A 22,707-nucleotide genomic window follows, 5' to 3' on the forward strand; every position below is an offset into this window, starting at 1 on the left:
CATTCCACTTGCGCTGATGAGCAAAGCAGCCCAGCCCTTCGGCGCAGTAACAGGGAGGGAATGTGATTAGGACTGAGCATGAGCAGGGCTTAATCAGCACAGCCCTGAAGGCTGGCCTGCCCATTCTCCTCAAACCTGAGATCACAGCTATGGTTTTGCCGGCGATGATACACTTTCAAGAATATATGTTGATTTTTTTTTTTTTTCAGGAGAATTTTCCACTGGGGAAATTCTGAAGCCAGTTGAAGCCTCACACGGGGCTCCCTCCCACCCGGTTTCCTCTGTAGGGCCTCCCTCTGAAAAACCACAAAGCAAGCCGCTGGAGGTCTGAGTGCCTGCCCTCCCTTCCTGCATGAACGGGGCCCTTTCTACCCTGAAGATGGCATCTGGTGGCCAGGAAGGTGCCTGGACAGCAGTTCCTCGCTGGGTCTCGCTTCCCCCTTACAGAAAGGGTTAGGTGTCCTCTTAGGGAACGCAGGTCTAGCTACAGAAGGGGCACACACAGGCAATGCCTATTCCCAAGGGAGAATCAAATGTGAGTTTCAGCGCCCTGGCAACCATACAACAGGGCAGAAGGCTCAGAGTGTGTGTGTCCCTGATGCATGGATAGATCCAGTTTTTGTGGGTTCTAAGCCTTATACAATTTTGGCGGTCCTCTTTAGAAATATAATACAAAATTAGGAAAACCACATTAGCTACAGGGCATTGGAAGGGGATGTTGCCAGTGAAAGATCCTGAAACTTAGGGCTCTTAACTGCTGGGCCACGCAGTTATCTTGTCCAGCCTGCCACCACTGGACTCTCCCCTGCAATAAAAACCCATGTAATCCTGCAATAAAACCCCATGTCACGTGTGCTGGCTCTGGGTCTCTTCTTGGCCTTTTGAACATGGTGCCATCTCTAACGAGGCTGATACGGGTTCAGCACGACAGGGCCCGAGCTCCACCCGCTGACGACTGTCCATTACCTGGAGACAGATACTGAGGTGGAGCTATTGAAAGAAACACTTGCGCTGCCCTGTGAAAGGGAACAAACTCCTCTGTCACAGGCCAGCTCTCCACACCTACCTGACCAAGCCTCAGTCACCAGTTTGGGTCATCTCACTAGTTCAGACTCTGCCTTCTTCTCCTTTTCCACCCATAGAAGGTTATGCACCCCTGCTTCCAGACCTCTTTGGGCTGCACAAAGGTGCCAACTATACTAGTCTTGACTGAAAGAGAGCAAAATCAAGTGACCTGAATTGCGAGCATTTAGCTAAACATAGTTTGTTTGCATATTTTCAGTCCTTGTAAAAATAATACGCAATTTTTTCCTTATCTGATGGCAATATCATTTACCCAAATCTTAATAAAATGAGGCAAGGCCTAAAAAAATGGAAAGTTTAGTTAATGTAGCTTGTTTTCACATACGCTACAGTTTGGAATTTATAAGCAAACCAGATACAAACTTTCTTCTTTTTGAACAAAACAGTAAGAACAACTTCTTACATATAAAAGTGTCTTCATAAAAGCCATTTATCACAAAAAACAGTGTTCTGCAAATTTGATTTAAAAGCTTTTTTTGGAGATGGGCTCTTGCTACATTGAGGAGGCCGGACTCAAACTCCCGGGCTCAAGGGAATCCCTGGCCTCAGCCCACCAGTGAGCTGGGACTACAGGCACATGCCACTGTGCCTGACCTTCTGCAAATTCTTATTTGTAAAATGGAGTGTGATGGGAAAATAATAGCCACCATTATTTGTGTCCTGTGAACCACATGTAGTCTTAACATTTCATATAGACTATTTCACTTAATCACCTCAATAACCCTATGCAGTATTATCCCTATTTTATTGATGTGGAAATTGAGGCTTTAAGAGGTAAGCGACTTGTCCAAGGTTACAAAGGTATTTCGTATAGACTTGAGGCTGGAAACGTTGAGCCTTATTCTTAGCCCCCATGCCAAGCTGCCTCTGCAGCCAAAAATCACTTTTGATACTATAAAGAACTAGTGAGTTTCATAAGATAGTTATTTTTTAAAAGCAGATCATTGCACATATTTCGATTTTTCCCCAAATTCCTATTTGATTAAAAAGAAAAAGAAACCAGGCTGAGAAATGGGGCTACTTTTTTCCAAGGCTTTAAAAGTTTTTAGAAATCATCATAATAGTTAAATGCAAACAATGATAATAGCTACCATTTATTGAACATGTATTATGTGATGGGCCACTGGCTAAGTTCACAATGTGTGCTGTTTCCTTTAACATAGCTATCTTGTGAGGCAAATGATATGATGCCCATTTAACAGATGAGGAAACTGAGACTCAGAAAGGTTAACCATAACCACTATGTTCAAAGTGTCTCAATAGCTAAGGAAAGTTTGAACTTTAGTCTATCTGCCCACACTAAGCCACTTTCCTACTATAAAACGTATACAAATAGAAAGCATGCTTTAGCTAAGAGCCTGTTAGTTATTTCAAATATATATCTAGATCTTTGGCCAGCAGAAATCACTATATGCTTTCAGGCCAAGAGAGTATAGGTGAGCAGTCCCAGGGGAGTTGAGTTCTGCTATCTGAGTTTCTGTCTCTAATATCACCTCATATGATGGGTCTGGGGGAGGAAAGGAGGGAGCTGTATCTTGCCATCTTTGTAAACAGCCAGTAAAAATGAGGACATAAATCAGGTTCACATCTGGATATATAATGTTCAGTCTTGCCAAGAGACTAGTACACGATGGAACTACCCCAGATGCATTTAATACATTCTTAGGCCATTGCACCCAGAGAGACCCCAACTTTAGCTGACCCAAGCATCTTCCCAGCATGGGTCATTTGCTCATTTGAGATGCTGGCTTCACTACGGGTTGGGGGGCCTATACTCAGCGAGTGACCTAATTGTTACAGGACCCAACATCACAGTGATCCAACTGCACATGACAAAGGAGGGCACGCTGGCAGAGAGGCTGAGTTCACAGCGCTGGTGCCAGAGAAGGCAGAAAAATATGCTGACTCCAAATGTCACACGAGCATGAAAGAAAACCTACATAAGTGAGGGTGGGTCTTTGGAGGGAGGTAGGACATTCTGCAAGGCTTGAATTTGCAGAGTTCATAAACCCTGCATGGAGCTCTGATCAATATGCCCCCATGAAGCACAGCAAATCAGTTCTCAGATCAAGAGAAACTATGTTAGGGTCATGAGCATGAGAAATGGCATGAGCACCGTTTCCAAATACCAGCTTTCTGCTGGAGTTATACAGGTGTATGTTGGTATGCTGGCAAAGGAAACCCACCCAGACACACAGGTCAAAAGTTTCCCTGTGGGCTTAGAGAACAGGGTGTCTAAGCTTCACTTTGGAATCTGAGGCCCAGGCAAGAATTCCAATTTTCCCAAACATTTCGCATTTTTCCAATGTCCGATTTTCCCAGACAAGGCATGCACATGCACACACTCATACTCTCACTCTCTCTCTCTCCTGAGATCCCATTAGAGAGAAAGAACGTCACAGGAAGCTAGGTTTGACTTGGAGGGAGCAGCATCTTTCCAACAACTCCAACTTAGCTGAAAATCTGAATGGGATGATATGGGAGGGAGGGAGGGGAGAGGGAGACAGGAAGCTCCTCACCAGATGAAGGACCACTTTTAGAGTGTTAAAAGAAGAGAAGTGTCTCACACTGGGTCTGAGGTTAAGATGCTAAAGTGGAAGTTTCCACCACCTCAAGATGTAACAGATGGGAAATTCCAAAGCAGGAGATCTGATCATTATGTGGAAATTTCTAAGAAGCTGGCTCTAAGACCCAGAAGGAGGACACAAATAGGACAGTGGAAAGCAATGGAGGATTCTGTGAGTAAGATTCTTTGGTAATGCTCTGATTCCTATGGTTTCCAAGGTGGGTGGAATGGAGAGGGCTCAGCCTTTTTTCTCCAGCCCAGAGAAAAGGGTTTCAAAAGCTGTATGTGGTGAGTTTGATATGCATCTCCTAGAGTTCCCAGGTTGATATGTGACATCTGCCTTAGGAACCAAAATGTGAGAGGTGGCTGACGCTGGCTAAGCCAGCAGGGCGGATGCCACATCAGAAAGTGAGTACTGTCCCCTTGCCCCATGGCAGAGGGGAGGGTAAAAGGAATATGAACCCTGGACACCCAGAGTGGCAGCCTGGGTCTCTTTGCAACAGGTTCTCCCCGAGAGGGCTTTGGCATGAGAGTGAGAGGACCCCAAAGAGAGTCCGACTGGAAACCAGAAGGTGCTGAGGGATGGCAACAGTGGCAGGAGGAGAGAACCACCCAAATCCCAGGGGACCCAGAGCAAGGCCCCTCAGAGGAGTCCTGGAGAAGGCCATGGAGGTGGCCAGGAGAGAAAAAAGTCCCTTTCCCTGTCTGCCAGGCTCAGATAACTCAGCACCAGGTGTGACAGTTGCAGTCAGGTAAAGACTTGCTGCACACTCCCCCTGAACCCACAACCTGGAGAGACCCGAGCAGTGGGCAGCTGGAGGCCGCTGGAAGAGTCAGGTAAAGACTTGCTGCACACTCCCCCTGACCCCACAACCTGGAGAGACCCGAGCAGTGGGCAGCTGGAGGCCGCTGGAAGAGGAAGTGGCCCTTGGTGGCTGGATGGAGGGAAGTCCTCCCTTGGAATGAATACTGACCCTTTATAGACCAAAGAGGGCATTTCAAATTTCCAAAATGAACCTGTGTGCATGTGTGTGTGCATGCTGAGAGAAAAAGAGTGAGAGTGAGAGAGAGAGAGAGAGAGAGGGAGAGAGGGAGAGAGAGAGGCAGGCTGACTTCAAGTGGCCTTAGAACTTCTCATTACCAGAAAAGTAACCAGAAAAGTCATGGGCCTGATGAAGTTATTATCAGGAAATGGGGTACCACACACCTTCCTCAATAAACTTTAAAGGAACGGGAGATAAGAATGAAGCTGAGTCTTAACTATGACTCGTGAGTCACATTGTACATATATTAATTACATACAGTTAACCTTTGGTAAGCCCTGACTATGTGCCAGGCACTGGGCCATGGACTTCACAGACACTACCTCATTCAGTCCCTCTAACAACTCCCTGAGGCATGTATTTGACAGATAAGAAAACTGTGGCTCAGAGAAGTTAGGCAACTTGCCCAGGGTCACACAGGTAAGTAAGCAAAGTAGTAGGAACCTGTACTCAACCTCAAGCCTGACATCTATCCGTGAGCTCTCGCATTGTCCTGGATGAGTGGTTTTCAGCAAATTTGTGATTGAAGCAGGAAAGGGACTTGGGTCCTGCCCATCCTTCCTCCTTGGGAGTCCCTGAGCTAGAAAACCAAAAACCAGAGTTTGAAAGCCACTGACAAGTATGATCTTATGGGTCTTGTACAACACTCTGATTTTATGATGCTATCGTTGTGGGTGGGAAGGTAGAGAGAGGTGGACCCACCACAGCAGACATAGGGGAGAGGAAAAACTCAGAATTTATATCCAGTGTTTCAGGAGAGGCAGCTGGAAGGAGCTCGTTCCAGCAGGTAGATCTGAGGTTCCCAGAATTATAATCATGTATATAAATATAGAGTTCAGAGAATGCATGTAAAGCACTTAGCACAGAGCCTGGCATTAGGTAAATGGCAACTATGATTGTGGAAAGTGTACATATGTGCCTAAAAAGCTTAACATATAATTTAACGCAACATGCTCAGCCACTGATGTCACTGTGTCTGTCCCATAAGGAGCTATGTTTATCATGGACACTACACTTTACTAATTGAGCCAAGACAAGAAAGGAACATGTAAGATTAAGCTAGCCAAGTCTAAAACAATTAGAGTAAGTCTGAAGCAATGGTTTTTAAGCAAGGGGGGCCCAGGGGAGGCGGCAGGCATGGAGTCCTGTGACATAATGATGGAAAACATAATCCTTTCTCCAATAAAAAAAAGTGCATATGTACAATTTTGCAAATAATGACAGAAGGTTCACAGATCTGTTGAAGTATATTCATAATCTCCAGATTAAGAACCACTCCTGCAGATCCTGAGGATTCAACATGAGGTCCTCAGGCCAAGAGCTGCCCACCAGATCTCAAAGTGGTGCTACCCATCCTTGTCCTCTCCACATGCTCCTTATTGGTAGTCTGGATCACGACACCAAACCTGAAGTAGGTAGTCAATGTAACTGTGCAGAATCTAATTTCCAACCTTTCAAGTTTAATAGACTCCAAATGAAGAATGTCTAAACTAGTGGACTCTGGTACCTAGAAAATTTATCTGCTTGGCATTCTCAATCTTTCCTTCCTTCCTTCTGGTAGCAACACCCCTCTCCTTTTTATCATTTTTTAATTTTTTAAATGTATTAAATAATGTGGGGAGTCTTCCAGTGAAAACAGGAAACCTGCTAGACAAATTCTAAAAGAACTGTCACACTACCCCTCCTTTTTTTTATGGGGAATCCATTCTGTGTAATTCTGGTGGGATTTACCCTCTCTCATGGGACACGTGAACAGGCCTTAGCTAAAGTGATGCTGCTTATTGTCGACTGCCTATTTCTGGCCATGCTGGTTCAGGCAGGCAATCCAATCTGGGCCGGTCAAGGTCCCTCCTTGGTACTTCTACTGTTAGAAGTATGGCAAAAGAGGCACCCATAGCTGTGAGAATGACAGAAACCCAGTTACTGATAGCTACCTCTGCCACCATGGTAAGGGAGAGCATGTCTGAGAATGAAGCTGAGAGAGCTAAGCAAAGTCAAGACAGAGTGAAAGATAAGGGCCTGATGATATCTTTGGAACTCCTGAATACAGCTGTGCCTGAAGCCCTTACTAGTATGGTCATCCTAATCATATAAGTCAACAGACTAGTTTGAATTATATTTCTGTTGCTTGCAACCAAAATACTCCTAATAAACTTGATCTAAAGAAAAACAAAGTCCCAAAGGAAATTCCCCTTCATGGGCAGTCCTTGTGGAATTCTGGGCTCCTCTTTGATAACGACCCTAAATGAATTAAAATTTTTTCTTCCTATGACATTCTTGCAAAAAAGTCTAGGCTTAACATTATTCCTTATCATTCTCTGCACCAACAGCATCTACCAAGGCCGCCAGTCAGCAAATATTTCATTCTCCCCACCCTTGATCCTGCACTCCTGCTCACCTTCCCTACACTATCGGATACTACTTCTTGTAATAAGTATTAAGGTTACTCATTAGAAGAGGAGGGACCCAGAAAAGGACAATGGTAGCCTAGTTTATAGTTCGCTACCATCAAATACTTGGAGTCAAGTCTCATGAGCCTCTCAAACTGCCCCCAAAAGGCACTGAATGTTCCAGTATAAGAAATGAACCTAGAACCACGGGGCTCAAAAGAGAAGGAGAGAGACATGGAGCAAGGGAAGGGTCAATGTAAATTCTGTGTTTCAAAAGCCACAACACAGACTGAGTCACCGTAGAATGACTTGAGAATTGAGAGAAAAAACATTCACAGAGCACTATCAGGAAGTTGTTTGTTTTTCTTTCAGAACAGGGATGGTAAGTAGATTTCAACTCACGTGTCCAATCTGGTCCATAACTAAAATGCCAAGGCTCAGCATCAAGACAGCCGTGACAATCTGAAGTCCATTACGAGGTGGGGAGGGGAGGAGGGTTGTGAATATATGTATTTGTTATTTCAGTTGAAACAATTACATTTCATCCTTGGACTAAGCAAGACCAACAGAGAAATGCACACCTTAACTAGAGGGGTTTCTCTTGGACCGCACTCAGCTGCCACGTCACTCGCCTGCACAGAGGCAGTCCTCACTGTTTTACCTACAGGGATGTTGTCGGCCACTCTGTGTGGCATTCGCTTTATGAGCACCCTGAAGACATTTCTCTGAGCCTTGAACCATGATCAACCTTGCTTCTTCTGAGTAACTCGTGTGCTTTTATCTTCCAGCCACCATAAGTTGTTAACGGAGCATGTTTTCCTTCTTGTATTGACTGCTCGGAAGCTCAGAGGTAAGACTGTGGGGCCTGACAGCAAATGAACAGCCTCTCTCCCATGAACTGGGGCCTTATTTTATCTCTGACTTCACCCCACTTTTCCTTCTCCACAGATTTCCTCCCTTATTTTTCTTAATCGCGTTATATTATACCTATGTTTAAAGGCCATCTCAAAAATCTTTGAAGACAGGTATATACATCAGATCAACAGTAATCAACATAAGAGGAAACAAACCAGATGGTGAGTGGAGGGAAGTTTTACAAATGCTGCCATGCAGTGGCAGCCACAGAGTAATGGCCTTGAACCAGGAATAGCCCTGGGCCAACTCATCAGGTCAGCAAGTATCTCATTCTCCCTACCCCGATCCTGTGTTCCTGCTCACCTTCCCTACCCTCCATCCCCCATGGGCAGCCAGTGCCCCTGGGCCATTCCTGAGCATCCACACCTACTCTCTCTTTAGTGCTACTGGTTGCTCTCCCTCCCTCAACTCCTCCCACCAAATCAAAATGCCTTCCACCTCTCTCTAGAACCTTGGGCTTGACTGTATGTTGTCAACAGTTGATAAGAGCGTAGTGTCTTTTCTTTCTCAAGGACAGGTATATTTTAACCAGGCATTTTGAAGAGGAAAAAACCCCATAGAAGTAATTCACTAAAGGTGGAATATACTATAAAAGTAGTACAAAAGCAATTAAAAAGGAGATTTTTCTTGTAAATCTCAAGTAATTCTATGTAAGGCAGCACAGTACCTGGCACACAGTGCTCAATACACAGTAGGTACTCATTATTACTATTGTTGCTGTTATTGTTAATTCCACCACTACCATTTGATCACTCACTGTCTATTCCTTTTACCTCTACCAAGCAGGCTACTGCCCTTTTCAGAACACTGGCCGACTGGAGATCCACAATCAATTAATTCATTTTAATTATACTTACGATTTATAATGCACTTAGGGTAACTTGCAGGATGATGAGATACATGGCTTAGTCATCATTAACACTCCACCTGACAGTCAGTGACCCCAAGAAACAAAGCCTAGCTGACATGGACCTGCAGCTACCTGCAGATACATGAATAGTCCCAGGTGAAAGGAGAAGGATCACGTAGCTGGGCCCAGCCCAAATCACCAACCCACAGAATGGTGAGATAAATAAAGCATTGTTATTTTGAGCCAGTAAATTTTGACTCAAAATGCTGGCAGTAAATTTTGGGGTGGTTTGTTATGCAGCATAAGACAACTGATACACATTGCAAATAGCCACAATATTAGGGAGTGATGCTATATGAAGCCCCAGAAGCTTTCTCACTTTTAAAAAGTACATTATTTTCCTAGCTCTTAAGGAAGTTTTCTACCATGGCAGAACTATTACCTCGCAATAATCACATTTAGGTGAGATGAGAGATGAGAGAAAAAAATACAGAAATAAAGAGTAGAGCCCCAGTATGTTTTATGTTGTAGCTGTGAGCCAATTTTCATTACAACACACTACAAGGGACTGTCTGAATTCCTTGGCTGAAATAACACTCTGTTGTTTTGGATACTGCCTGAAACAAGCAGACCATCAACAGGGGCCTGGAAATAGTTTCATTACCCAAAAAAGTTTTTATTTTAATAGTATTTGGCCTGTAATCATGGATCTTTATCCTGTCCATGGTCTTACAAAGGAACGTGGGTTGCTCTGTTTTTTTAAGGCATGGAAACATCATAAATCATTATAGAGATTAAAGGAAAGTACAAATAAATAAGACATCTCATCATATCACTGGTAGGGAAGCATCTAACCTAGAAGTGTGAATGTCATCTCAAAAATAAAGTCAAACAGTCACTTTGTTTAAGAAATGAAGAACTTACCAGTAAGACTTTGTGTGGTCCAGTGTTTTCAGGTTTTAAGTGGAATGAATCTGAAATAGAATTAAATAAACATTCCATAAGTAAATCACACTTGGAAAGGGTGTGCTTTCGATCCCAAGTGACTGCCATAACGTTGAGCATTTATTCATGTAGTGAAAGATGAACAAAGCTTTTTCTGGCTCCTGATGGAAGAGGGAACATTTTTTGCCAACATGGTTTAACTTCCTGAATAGAGAGAGCATGCTCTCATCTACTTTGGGGAGTGCTCAAAATCTGAGGCCAGTGTAACTATAAATGGTAGTGTTTTTTTCAAACCTCTCCAAGTCAGGGGAAGCCTCTCTAGCTGTTGCCCTTACCTTAGTCTCTCAATCTCTTTATGCTAGGACCCAGCCATGGCTCCAAGACACCACCTAAAACACTGGTGGTCCAACATAACTTGAAGGGCAGAGGAAGAGTGTACAAGACATTCTAATAGTGGCTATGTGATCATATACATAAACACAGATTTTTGTCTTAATTGATAATAATGAGCCTAAGGTAGTATTGTTCAATAGAAATATAACCCAAGCCACATACTATTCAAACATAATATTAAATATATTTAATTAGATTAATAATATAAAATTATGTATTGTATTATATATTAATTCTAACTATACATAATTATAATAAAATACATTTAATAACTAGAAGATAATATTAGGTGTTCTAGTAACCACATTTAAAAAGCAAAAAATAAATTAATTTTAATATTTAATTTAACCTAATTTATCTAGAGTATTATTGTAACACATAATACAGAAATCATTAATAAGATGTTTAACTTTTTTTAGACTAAATCTTCAAGATTCAGTACCTCTCAACTTGAGCTAGCCACATTTCTAGTCCATGGCCACACATGGCTAGTGGCTACCATACTAGACAGCACGGGTCTAGGGTACCTACTCTTGGTCTTCAGGTATTGGCAAGGCTTCAAGAAGTCTGACGCATATGAAGATCTTATTCACCTATTTTCCTTCTCTCAGTCATCTATCATTACTCCCATTTCATGATGTCATTTTAACAGAAATCAGACAAAATGACAGCAAATACTTATATATAGCACTTACTATGTGCCAGGAACTGTTCTTGGCATGCCCCTGTGTTACCTCAGTTAAACCTCACAATAACTTTATGAGGTAAATATATTATTCTCATTTTGTAACGAGGCAACTGAGGCACAGAGGGGTTACACTATTTACACAAGACCGTGAGACGGTGACAGGGATGAGATTCAAATCTAAGTCGTTTGCCTCCAGAGTCCATGCTTTTACCCACTACCCTCTCAATTAAATTTGAACAGCTCAAAATAAGATAATTACTTTCAGTTTTAATTATAACCATCAAATGATCCAAGTCTGCTCTCATGATAACATGGTTAGATAATAGCAGTGATGGCAGATGGAACAGTTACTGGATGCACTAGCAAATTAAATTTAAAACAATTTGGGATCTGAGCACAAAAACCATAGCAAGTGGGGTCGAAAAGGCTGCATCGGGTCTGGAGGTTTGTCTGGATGACTAAGGTGGTGGTGGTCGGGGAGGTTAATGTGAGGTCCACGGAAAATCTTCTTTTGGTGATTTTTCTGAGGGAAGGGCCTAGTGCTTTCATCAGATGCTGAAAGATTCTCAAATGGGTCTTTTAGATAGGCATCCCTATATTTGTCTCAGCAGGGGTAGGGAGTTAGGAAGAATCAAGTAAAAGAATTAAGAAAACACATCCTTCTCACTTTATTAATCCACAGGCCCCGAAAGAATCACACTCAGCGAGCAAAAGCAGCCCCCACATGCAAGCTTTCTGCCAAGTCACAGAGACGGAGGCTGGTCAGTGACATCGTAGAGCTGAGGCCACTCAAAGGGCTGCCACCCAGTCTCCCATGGAGAGCCCTGAGCCTGCTGAAAATCCTTCCGTGGCTTCCTCTAGGTTTTAGGATCAAGGCCAAGCTCCTCAGACTACTCTAAAAAGCCCCTGTGGCCTCATGCCTGGACTCTCCCTCAGGCGTCTCACTGACAGGTCCCAAAATGCACACCCTGCCCCCTTCACTCCTCTATGCCTTTGTGGATTCTATTCTTTCTGTCAAACATGTCCTTTCCCTATAGTATCAGTGGGTCTTCACATCTCAGTTCAAAAGTCACCACCTCTGGGAAGCCTGTGTGAATACTCTTGACTGGCTTAGCAACAACTTCTCTGCAGTAGTGACAGTAAGGCAGTATTCATTCAATTCAAATGGCAATTATACACTACTATAGTTATGTGTCCCTGAAGGAGGGGGACGTGTTCTGAGAAATGAAGTTTTAGGGGACTTCATCATGTGACTATCGTAGGGTGTACTTACACAAACCTAGAGGGTACAGCCTACCACACACCTAGTCTACATGGTAGAGCCTATTGTGTCTAGGCTACAAACCTGGACAGCATGTTACTGTTCTGAATACTGTAGGCAACCATAACACAATGGTAAGTATTTGTGTATCTAAACATAGAAAAGGTATAGTAAAAATACGGTATTATCATCTTTAAAATAGGTTGTTTTGTTTAAAAAAATTCAGTTGGTACCAATGGTATTATATAGTCTTATGGGACCACTGCCACAGATGCAGCCTATAGTTGACTGAAATTTCATTACATGCACATGAGTGTACTATTGGTAATATTAAAAGCTGGTTTTTTAATGTGCTAGGCACTGTTCAAATGCTTTACACGCTCCTTTAATCCCCTTAGTAATCCTATGAGGAAGGTTCTTTCATTATTCTGTTTAGTAGGACAGCAAATTGAGGCATAGAGGTTAAGCCAGTAGCCTAAGGTTACATGGCTCGTAAGTGGCGGAGTCAAACTGTAAACCCAGACAATTTGGTTGTAGACCTCACACTCCATGCCTGCCTCCAACTAGGGTCCCCTTCCCTCTACCCTCATTGCTCCTGTACTTACTTTACTCTGGTATCTCCTATATTTTAGATTTCCATTTATTGGTCTCTCTCCCCACGTTTGCAGAATCCTGCAATCATGTTTGCACGTTAATAATGTGTCTAGCTCATTTTTGTCTCTCCGGGACCTAGTAAGGTGCTTGGTATATGGTAGATACTCAATAAAGACACACACAGGAAAACACTGGAATAGCATTGAAAGGATAGGAGCCAAGGCTATCAACCCAGGCCTGATAAAAATGCACTATGATAAACAATCTTCAAATACAGACTTTAACAAAGCAAGTTTTGACTTTATCTTTTAAATCCAGCCAGTACCAAGGAGATGGTCACTTCCCAGGCCTGTTCAGTACCAGAGGGAGGAGAAGCAACTCAGAGCTTGGCAGACTTGCTCACACCTCCAAGTTCATCAGTTTTACTTTACTTTGCATGTAGAACTAAGTAATAACATGCTTAAGCAATAGCATGCCCAAAGTTTTGGCTGGCTATCCTTGATGGACTGCCAGAAAAGATAAATGCTAAAAAATCTCCTTTGGCTGCCTGGACATGGCTTGGATATTTCTACCCTGGAGTTCCAGGATATATTTCTTTCCATTAGTAACTAAACTCCCCTCGAATGGCTATGGAATTTGAACTTGTAGAAGAATACTTTCCTCTAACAGTGAGAAAGGCAAAAAGTTTTAAGATCTAGAACATACACAGATCTTTAGGAAGAGAAGGAGCTCTCTCTAGCCTGGTCAGAGATTGCATCAGGATTGTGGCCCAGCCTACCCACTTGCAGATAAATACAGTCAGCCATAACATCCACCCTTTATACTGCATCTAGAATGTAAAAGAATCCACCACTTTCCCATGTACGTAGATGGATGTCAGTATCACTTGTTATTAACAACCAAACCATAAATCTGTATTGACTCTTGCCATATCATCTCCTTACATAAGAAATAATGACATTAATTTAGTTATTATTGAGAGGTATACTGAATGTAAATGCCAGGGATGGTTGTAGGTGCTGGAGATGCAGTGGTCAATGAAGTATAATTACATTCTTGCCTTGAGGCCCTTACATTGTAATGGGGGAAAGCAAACAAACATGTATACAAATAAGTAAATAAGATCATTTTAAACAATAAGTTCTACAATTTTTTTCATACATGCAAGGAGTGAAGTGACCTACTGAAGAGTTTAACAAGGTTTCTTCAGCAGCTGTAGGGAGGAGCATTGAAGAGGCAATAGCGAACAAATGGTGACCAAGTGTGAGGCCATTTGATTGTTCAGGTGAGATATGGTACCTCAGATATAGAGAAGTAGACGAATTCAGTACAGGTTCCAGAGGTAAACAATTAAGACTTGCTGATGAAGTGGATACAGGGGGTCAAGCAACTTGGTCAATGATGGTTTCATTTACTCAGGGAGAAAACAGATTGAGGGAAGAAAAAAAATCAAGAATTCTGACGTGATCTGGTTAACTTTGAGACATCCAAGGGGGGATGTCAAAAAAGCATTAAGAAGTCTAGAACCATGCTGTCCAATATAGGTACATGTGGGCCTTTAAATTTAAATACAATTAAAAACTCACTTCCCCAGTTGTATGAGCCACATTTCAAGTGACCAAGCAGCCACAAAGGCAGCCACTCTATGGAACAGCACAGGTACTATATGGTTTCATTCTGTTATGTCATCTCAAAAGGTAAAAACAGATGTAAAAGGGCTTTTGACACACATAAAGGACCCTACCGTAGGTATAAAAGGTAAATGCTCCACAAAGGTGGGGCACAGTTGAGGGAAATAAACCCTATGCTTTAAGTCTATCCTACAAATTTGCCTTTATTAGATGCTTGGAGGGCTATCAACTTCGTAAAGTAATACTGTATGTGTCAAAGAATTACAAATTCATTCCTGAGCTCCAAAGGTTAAAAACAGTGGGTTACAACGCTGGCATTTTGCCCCATTGTACAAGGGCTTCTGTCCCAGAGAATGGCACACCCCAAAAGGTTGAACTGGCCTACTTTAACCAAATGGTACCACCCCATTATCTCCACCTTGGGACTGGCTCTTGGCTGGAAGAGCTGGTCTAGGCTGTTCATCAGGAGAAACTCTTTTTACCTGGCTACTGTCCTAATCTACAGAGAGTTTCTGAAGACAAAGTTTTGTTTTCAATTGAGGAACTGGTGGTATATGTACTCAATTAACTTGTAGATAAGTTGGGGGAAAAGTATTCTGATAATGCCAAAGACAGTATAAGTTTTAAAAAAATACACATAGATTCCTATTTCATCACACTTTAAGAGAATAAATGAAAAAGAGTAAACAAGAAATTGAAATGTTATACTCAACATGTTTTTTTTCACATTTTTGTACTGAAAGGACAATCACAGTTTTAAAAGGATGGCAAGCTTCTTTGGAATTTACCCATATTTCCAGCATCCTAGTGCTGCTATTTATTTTTGCATGTTACCTTTGATAGAAACATGTGCTTTTATGTGACTATGGCCATAGTTTATATGGTATTGGTAGTAAAGGCTTTGGAATTGGGCAGATCTAGGTTTGAATGTCGGATCCTCAACTAATGAGACGCAAGTCCTTGAACAATTTATCTCTAGTTCTCAATTTCCTAACGTGTAAAATGGGGCTAATATTACTTTTTGTATAAACTTGCTGTAAGGATAAAAAAAGAAAATCTTAGCACAGTGCCACTAGGACAAACTCCATGAATTATGGCTACTATTTCTTTCTAAAATTTCACTTTAAATATTTTAGTATTTCTACACATAGACATAAGTGCTTCATGTTGAAAAGCCACAATTTCCTAAATCAATCCCCTAATGCTGGATAGTTAAGTTACTGCCAGTTTTTATTATCACAAACATGATTACATTGGACATCTTCAGGACTTAGCTTTTTCATTCTCTTATCTTATTTCTCTGGCTTCTCTAAATTCCTAACAGTAGAATTACTAGGTTTTGGTTTTAAAAGGATTTTTATTGCCTGGGCGCAGTGGCTCACGCCTGTAATCCCAGCACTTTGGGAGGCCGAGGCGGGTGGATCACGAGGTCAGGAGATTGAGACCATCCTAGCTAATACGGTGAAACCCCGTCTCTACTAAAAATACAAAAAAATTAGCTGGGCGTGGTGGCGGGTGCCTGCAGTCCCAGCTTCTTCGGAGGCTGAGGCAGGAGAATGGCGTGAACCCAGGAGGTGGCGGAGCTTGCAGTGAGAGGAGATCGTGCCACTGCACTCCAACCTGGGCGACAGAGCGAGACTCCGTCTCAAAAACAACAACAACAAAAAAGGATTTTTATTAGCATACAATAATATCACCAGCAAAATAATGCACAGTTCCTGAGATCTTCATATTTTATACATAAAATAGTATTAAGACTGTTTTGTTTTGTATTTGTAAGAGTATTAGGATCAACATTTTTACATGTTTGTTTATTAATGGTGTGTCACCTTGAAAAACAATAATTTTATATTTTTTGGTTATTCATGTACTATGAACCTGATGTTTTTCTTGTAAGTTTGAATAAGTTCTTTGTAATGCACAGTAATCAACAGGTAATATATACATTTGCCACAAATAGATTCCCAAAACTTATGTAAGAAAGTATGAAAGTATCTTTTCATTTACATAGCATTTCATAAATAATGTGTAACAACCATATTTTGTATAAACCTCAAGAGATATGATATTGCTTCTTGGCAAAATGTTTGGCTTTTGATTGAGTTTCAAAGTCAATTTATATCCACGCTGATCATCATAGCAACCCTGTGAGTGAACTGGGGAGTATAACAGTGTTGCCTGTACAGTAGAGAAAACAGATCCAAACAGGCCAGGTGACTGAGACAGGATCACTGAATCCTGCAGCTGAATCCCTCTTTCTCTGAGTCACAGGACCCCTTGTGAAAGGAAGCTTACAAGGTAAAAGTGAAGAGATGTATTTTGTGCAAAATGGATTATTATTCAAAGCACCAATTCTATATTGTTTCCTATTAGAAAGCCTTTACACACGGCATCCAAGAACCATGTTTACTTCACTGGAGGATCTCAAGAAATGTTAGCATTATTTCAGCAAATTTACTGTAACAATGGCTCACAAAACAGATCTACCCTCACACAGTTTTTTATACAGACAAAATAATTTAAATAACTTAAACCTAAATTAAGTTTTATGTTATTATTATTATTATTATTATTCTTTACCTGGCATAAATACCACTTCTTCTCCCAAGTATTCCCTCATTCTTTGGCTCAATGAAACCACTCTTCTCTTAGAATTTCTACAACCTTTTCTACCTCCTACTTTTTATCACAGGTATTTGGGAATGTGTTGCACTTCTCTTACTGGGTGGTAAGGTCCCAACGGTCCATATTTCAGTCGTATCTCCTAAATCACCTGGCATCTTTCTCTGCATGGAGGAGCACTCATTCAATGTTTTACAGAGACATGGGGGAAGAATTTTCATAGTTAAGAGACAACAGTTTTTTAAAAAACGTAATTAAAATAAGAGCATTAAAGTACAGGTTGCACTAACTGTATTCTCTTTGCTACACCATTCCTTATTTTGGCAAGCATACTATCATGAGACACTTCTAATGCATTCTTAGGCTGGAGGTCTGCATTAGCCAAACAATACTAAACTACATTAAACAGAATGTCTAAGAATGTTTCCAACCATGTACAAATCTGTATAAATATGTAGCTCTATCTGTGATGCTTTTATTTGCAAATTCAGATATAACTTATTTCTCAAAAATTCACTGTGTATACACACAGACGCACACACAGCACACAAGCACTAAAGTCTTGGTCAGCATTTGGGAAAAACTCAGATAAAAATATGGGACATCTGTTTCCTAATACTAGGAAAATTCACAGGAAATGATTAATGTTAACTAGGGAGAAAGAAATAATCTGGATTGAATTATGAAATGAAAACATCCAAAATTTACAATTCAATACAGTATATCCTGTCAGCCATGAGACCTTCAAAACTGGGGATGATTTAACATTTTATTGAAATACCTGTTACAGTAGAAACATTTTTATTCCGTATATATACCAATAAACAAAACTGAATACCCCAGCCTACACAACACTTTCAGATTCTGTATCTCCCCGCGGATATTTATGTAACCTTTGGCAGTTGAGGTTAGCCGTTTCGTGTGTATTTCCATAACGTGCCCAGTGCCTTGTAGGACAAATTAGTAACTAACACTAAATTGGACGGTGGTCCCCAGAGAGAGAGGATTGGGGTCTTTTAAGAAAGATCTAGCATAGCTATGTCTCCCAAGGAGAACTGGAGGGACAATGACGGGCAGCCACAGAGCAAGGCCAAAGAAAACTGTAGATGAAGAGGGTCTGTAGCTTGTTGGCTCTTCCACCATCCTGCTGCTTGTAAGTGTCTCTGAACCTACTATGTGTTTGGCAATGTGGAAGGTGGTAGGGACAAAACAGAGAGCAAAATATATTCCCTCTATGGGCCAGATGCAGTAGCTCATGCCTGTAATACCAGCACTCTGGGAGGCTAAGGTGGGCAGATCATTTGAGGTCAGGGGTTCGAGACTAGCCTGGCCAACATGGTGAAACCCCATCTCTACTAAAAATACAAAAACAACAAAAAACTAGCCAGGCATGATGGCATGTGCCTGTAATCCCAGCTACTTGGGAGGCTGAGGCAGGAGAACTGCTGGAATCTGGGAGGTGGAGGTTGCAGTGAGCAGAAATTGAGCCACTGCACTCAGTGAGCAGAAATTGAGCCACTGCACTCCAGCCTAGGTGACAGAGTAAGACCCTGTCTCTCCCTTCTCTCTCTCTCTGTGTATGTGTATATATATATGTGCGTGTGTGTCTATATATATATATACACACATATATATGTGTGTGTATAAATATGTGTGTGTATATATAGTCCCTCCCCTCAAGGAACCCACAATAAGTCATATAAACAACTCATGAGGCCACCATAGCTCCAGTGGCACATAATCTAATTACAGTAAGGACAGCTAACTCTGAGAACACAAGGGACACTTATACCGGTCTGGGATGATCACAGAAGGCTTCCAGGAGGAAGCAGGGTGGAAGCTGAACTGTACGGAATAACCAGGGTTTACCACAAGAGGAAAGGAGGGAGGTATAAGTAAGGTAGAGGGAAAAGCTCGTGCCAAAGCCTGAGAGGAAGTGAGTCCCTAAGCATACTGGGGGATGCAAAGAGCTTGGTGCACTGGGGCAAAGAGTTCTCAAGTGGAGAGAGTCCTTATTAACTAACAGGCAATAGCCAGGCAAAACCTAAAGGAGGTAACTATAGTGAAAACCACAGGACCAATGGAAATGACCCAGAATCTCTAGCATCTTCACATCAGAAAGAGTTATCACAGACAAGAGGGGACAGCCCAGGCCCTTTTGAGCAATAGACCTCTAGAGAGAGAGCAAGAAGATAAACTGTACCATGGCCACAACCTCATCAGAGTCAATGCCGGTTTCCAATTCCAAGGAAAAACCAATAGCCAGCTACCCAGACCGACAAAAAGGAAGAGTGAGCAGGCCTTCTTCACAACCCCAAGAGGAATGGCAGAATTATCTCCATTTTACAGGTAAGCTGCTGGTTTTAGAAGACAGGATTTATCAATATTCCTTTCTGTTGATTGATCCAGCTTCTGACTAGGAAAAACCAACTCATCTTGCTTTGACTGGGACTTCCCAGTTTTTGTACTGAAAGTCTCATGTCCCAGGAATCCTCTCAGTGCTATGCAAGCCAAGATGGCTGGTTAGCCTACTCAGAGTTTGTGACGTACATGAAGTGGGCACTGGGATTTATGACACAGCTTTTTGTACAGGAACTGGTGCAAAGTTACACGTGACTGACCTCCCAAGCTAACTTGGATCCTTTGAACGAGGGAACCTTTTGGAATAGCTTAGTGGCTTCTCCAAGGCTCCTATATTATTTGCCATAATTTACACTGAATAATATTTGCAAAGCAAAAGCCTAGCTGAGGGCTTAGTGATTACTATCTGTGTGCTAACGTCAGATAATTGCATACTTCACAGCAATTAGCCAGAAGAGTCGTCTGAAATTAGCTGTTGTTGTTAACTGAAAGTTAACCAAATAATCTTTCAGCTTTAACTTTTTCGATTTGTTTTGTTTTGAGACAGTGTCTGGTTCTGTCACTCAGGCTGGAGTATAGTGGTGTGATCAGGTCGCAGCTCCCTGCAGCCCCTACCTCCTGGGCTCACACAATCCTCCTGAGTTTCCCTAGTGGCTGGGACTACAGGGTCACTTTACCACACCCAGCTAGTTTTTGTGTTTTTTTTTAAGAGATAGTGTCTTGCTATGTTTTCCAGGCTGGTCTTAATCTCCTGGCCTCAAGACATTCTTCTGCCTTGGCCTCCCGAAGCATAAGGATTTAAGGCATGAACCGCTGTGCCTGGCCAGCTTTAACTTCTGACATTGAAAATCTTCCTAAAATAAATTAGTTTACTTACACAGGACGAGTAGTATACATATTTTCATATATCTTTGTTAACTAGGAATCCTACCATGCCTTACTTATTGCAATGGCTTACATTCTTACTGTTCGACAGATTTAAGAAGGTTTAGAAGACAACAAGAACGCACTATAGTTTCCAATAAATACAGTCACAATAGGATATTACTTTGTGGCAACATCTGGCAGGCAGAGAGTGGCTAACGAATCTTTATAGAATGAATGATGGTGGGAAAGTGGCCCACACAGAACTACAAAAAAGAAAATGATGAGGATAGTGCATGAGATAAAGGCTATACTTGTGCTTCTGCCACAGTGCTGTTGACTAAAGCAGTGGGAGCTCCAAGCTGAGGCACACAGTTCTTATCCAATAAAAGGAAGCAAAAGCTCTTCAAGAGCAGTCCTTTCCTTACAAGGGTGGTAATGAATAAAATAGGCGACATGGCCTTCGGTCTGCAGAAAATGCAGAAAGACTTCAATGGTAAGACCAAGGGCCCGCTATTAAGTCCTGATTCAAAAGGCAAACCCCTAGGAAGCTCAGGAAATGTCATCCAGGCTAATGCTCTTTGCTGAGAATCCTGACGTAGGAATGGATGAAGATACGTGCCTTAGAATCTTTCTCCGACAAAAGCAATGATTTCTAACACACTTTTGGTTAGCTTTCGATGAAAAGATATTTCTAACATCTAATCGTGTTTGAATGGAACTATATTAAAAATACTTTTCATTAGCCTCAGAAAACTAAAAAAACAATTAACAGTAAAATTTAGCAGTACTTTTTACTGGTGATATGTAACTATGAGTCCCTCTAAAAATTCTGGTTTTATTGGAGTAGTCTGGGTAACTGAGATTTTGCTATATATTGAAAATAAACATTTTGCCCATGAGGTTTAGTTCTCTAATGCTATCACTCTTTTTGCCAACACCTTTGCATCAGACATAGACAGAATCACAGCAGACATATTCAGGTTATGTCTGCTGCAGAGTCAGGCAGCACAATCAGGCAGGATGCAGCCAAGGGCACTGCCCTGAGCCTGGATCAGAAAAACAAGAGCCGGAAGGGTTTGTTTCCACTCTGCCAGACCTTTGGTGTAGATGAGTGCACTTCCCCAGGCCTTGGACTCAGAGGAAGAAAATGAGAAGTGCTCCTCAGGTGAGACTGTGAGCCTCCCTCCAAGACCTGCACATTCACAGATGTGTGATGTGAGTGTGCTACAAAGTATCCCACACTGGTTTTGGGGCTTTGACTCCACAGAATAGTTTAATCTTAAACCCTAGCTACCAAAATATGGATTAGCAAAGAAATTTTTCTGTCATTGAAAACCAAAGAAATAATATATACAGATTCTAAGGACTTGCTCATCTTTTCCTGTATCATCAAGAGATCAACAGCTTATTAAAAAACAGAAACAAAACACTCATCTGTGTTCAACACAGTCCACTGAAAGCCATAACTCAACAGGAAGACTATTCTGAAGAAAATCAGCATATCCAATACAACCCACCTGTTCTTACACCTACCACCTGCTTCCTGAGTAAAGCCATCTTTGCTGCCTCTATTGTAATATTAGTTTGCACCCCCGCCCTCCACCAGGCATCCTTACAAATCTTTCCATTTTACATACATTCTGAACTACACAGACAATCTATTGCCCATCATTTAGGGAAATATACAAGCATATAATCACTGTACTAGCCAAAAAAACTCAGAGCCAAGAAAAAAAAAATCTGTCATCCACTATACCACAGCAGGGAGATTTAAAGGCAGCTTAGGGCATTCAACAATGTTCTATCTGTCAAATCAGCCACTTCTGTGCTCATCCCTTTTCCTCGGATCTCCTGTTGGCCATTTATGTATCTGCATCAACAACTTGATTGTAAAGTCCCCTGACTGCATAGGCCATAGTTTATTCCTTTTTTTTTTTTTTTTGAGATGGAGTCTCGCTCTGTTGCTCAGGCTGGATTGCAGTAGCACTATCTTGGCTCATTGCAACCTCTGCCCCCCAGGTTCAAGCAATTCTCTTGCCTCAGCCTCCTGAGTAGCTGGGATTACAGGTGCGTGCCACCACCACACCTGGCTAATTTTTGTATTTTTAGTAGAGACAAGGTTTCTCCATGTTTGTCAGGCTGATCTCAAACTCCTGACCTCGTGATCTGCCCGCCTCGGCTTCTCAAAGGGCTGGGATTACAGGTGTGAGGCACCATGCCCAGCTCATACTTTATTCCTATATGTATTTGTTTTCCTTCCCACAAGAATTATCTCTTTACCTGAAGCACCCTAGATTTTTAATAAATGAAAAAAACACTCCGGATGTACTTAATTATATCTAAGTTTCTAAAACTGAAATGTTCACAGTGGCTCAGGGGAAGGGTAACGCAAGAGTTAATTCTGAAATTCAGTTCTGTTTATTTGTCAAAGCCAGCTTTTCTTCCTGTGAACATGTCTCTCCTAATTCCAGGAATAATTGTGGATACTGATGATGTAA

General features: G+C 41.8%; 1 protein-coding gene across 3 annotated transcripts in view; it reads right to left on the reverse strand.

The window, feature by feature from the left end:
• Positions 1-22,707, reverse strand: part of GNG12 (guanine nucleotide binding protein (G protein), gamma 12) — a 132,309-nt gene that overhangs the window by 67,751 nt on the left and 41,851 nt on the right. For 2 of the 3 annotated variants that reach the window (XM_011936882.1, XM_011936883.1), the window contains exon 2: positions 9,772-9,821. Coding sequence is in view for 1 of the 3 variants with exons in the window: in XM_011936881.1 (XP_011792271.1) it covers positions 9,807-9,821 (15 nt within the window). In the remaining 2 variants the exon portion in view is untranslated. Of the gene's footprint in view, positions 1-9,432; positions 9,822-22,707 lie in introns of those variants that run through there. The other variant, XM_011936881.1, reaches the window with a different exon arrangement.

This window comes from Colobus angolensis, unplaced genomic scaffold (assembly GCF_000951035.1).
Source record: "Colobus angolensis palliatus isolate OR3802 unplaced genomic scaffold, Cang.pa_1.0 Scaffold158, whole genome shotgun sequence".
Taxonomy (NCBI): Eukaryota; Metazoa; Chordata; class Mammalia; order Primates; family Cercopithecidae; genus Colobus; species Colobus angolensis.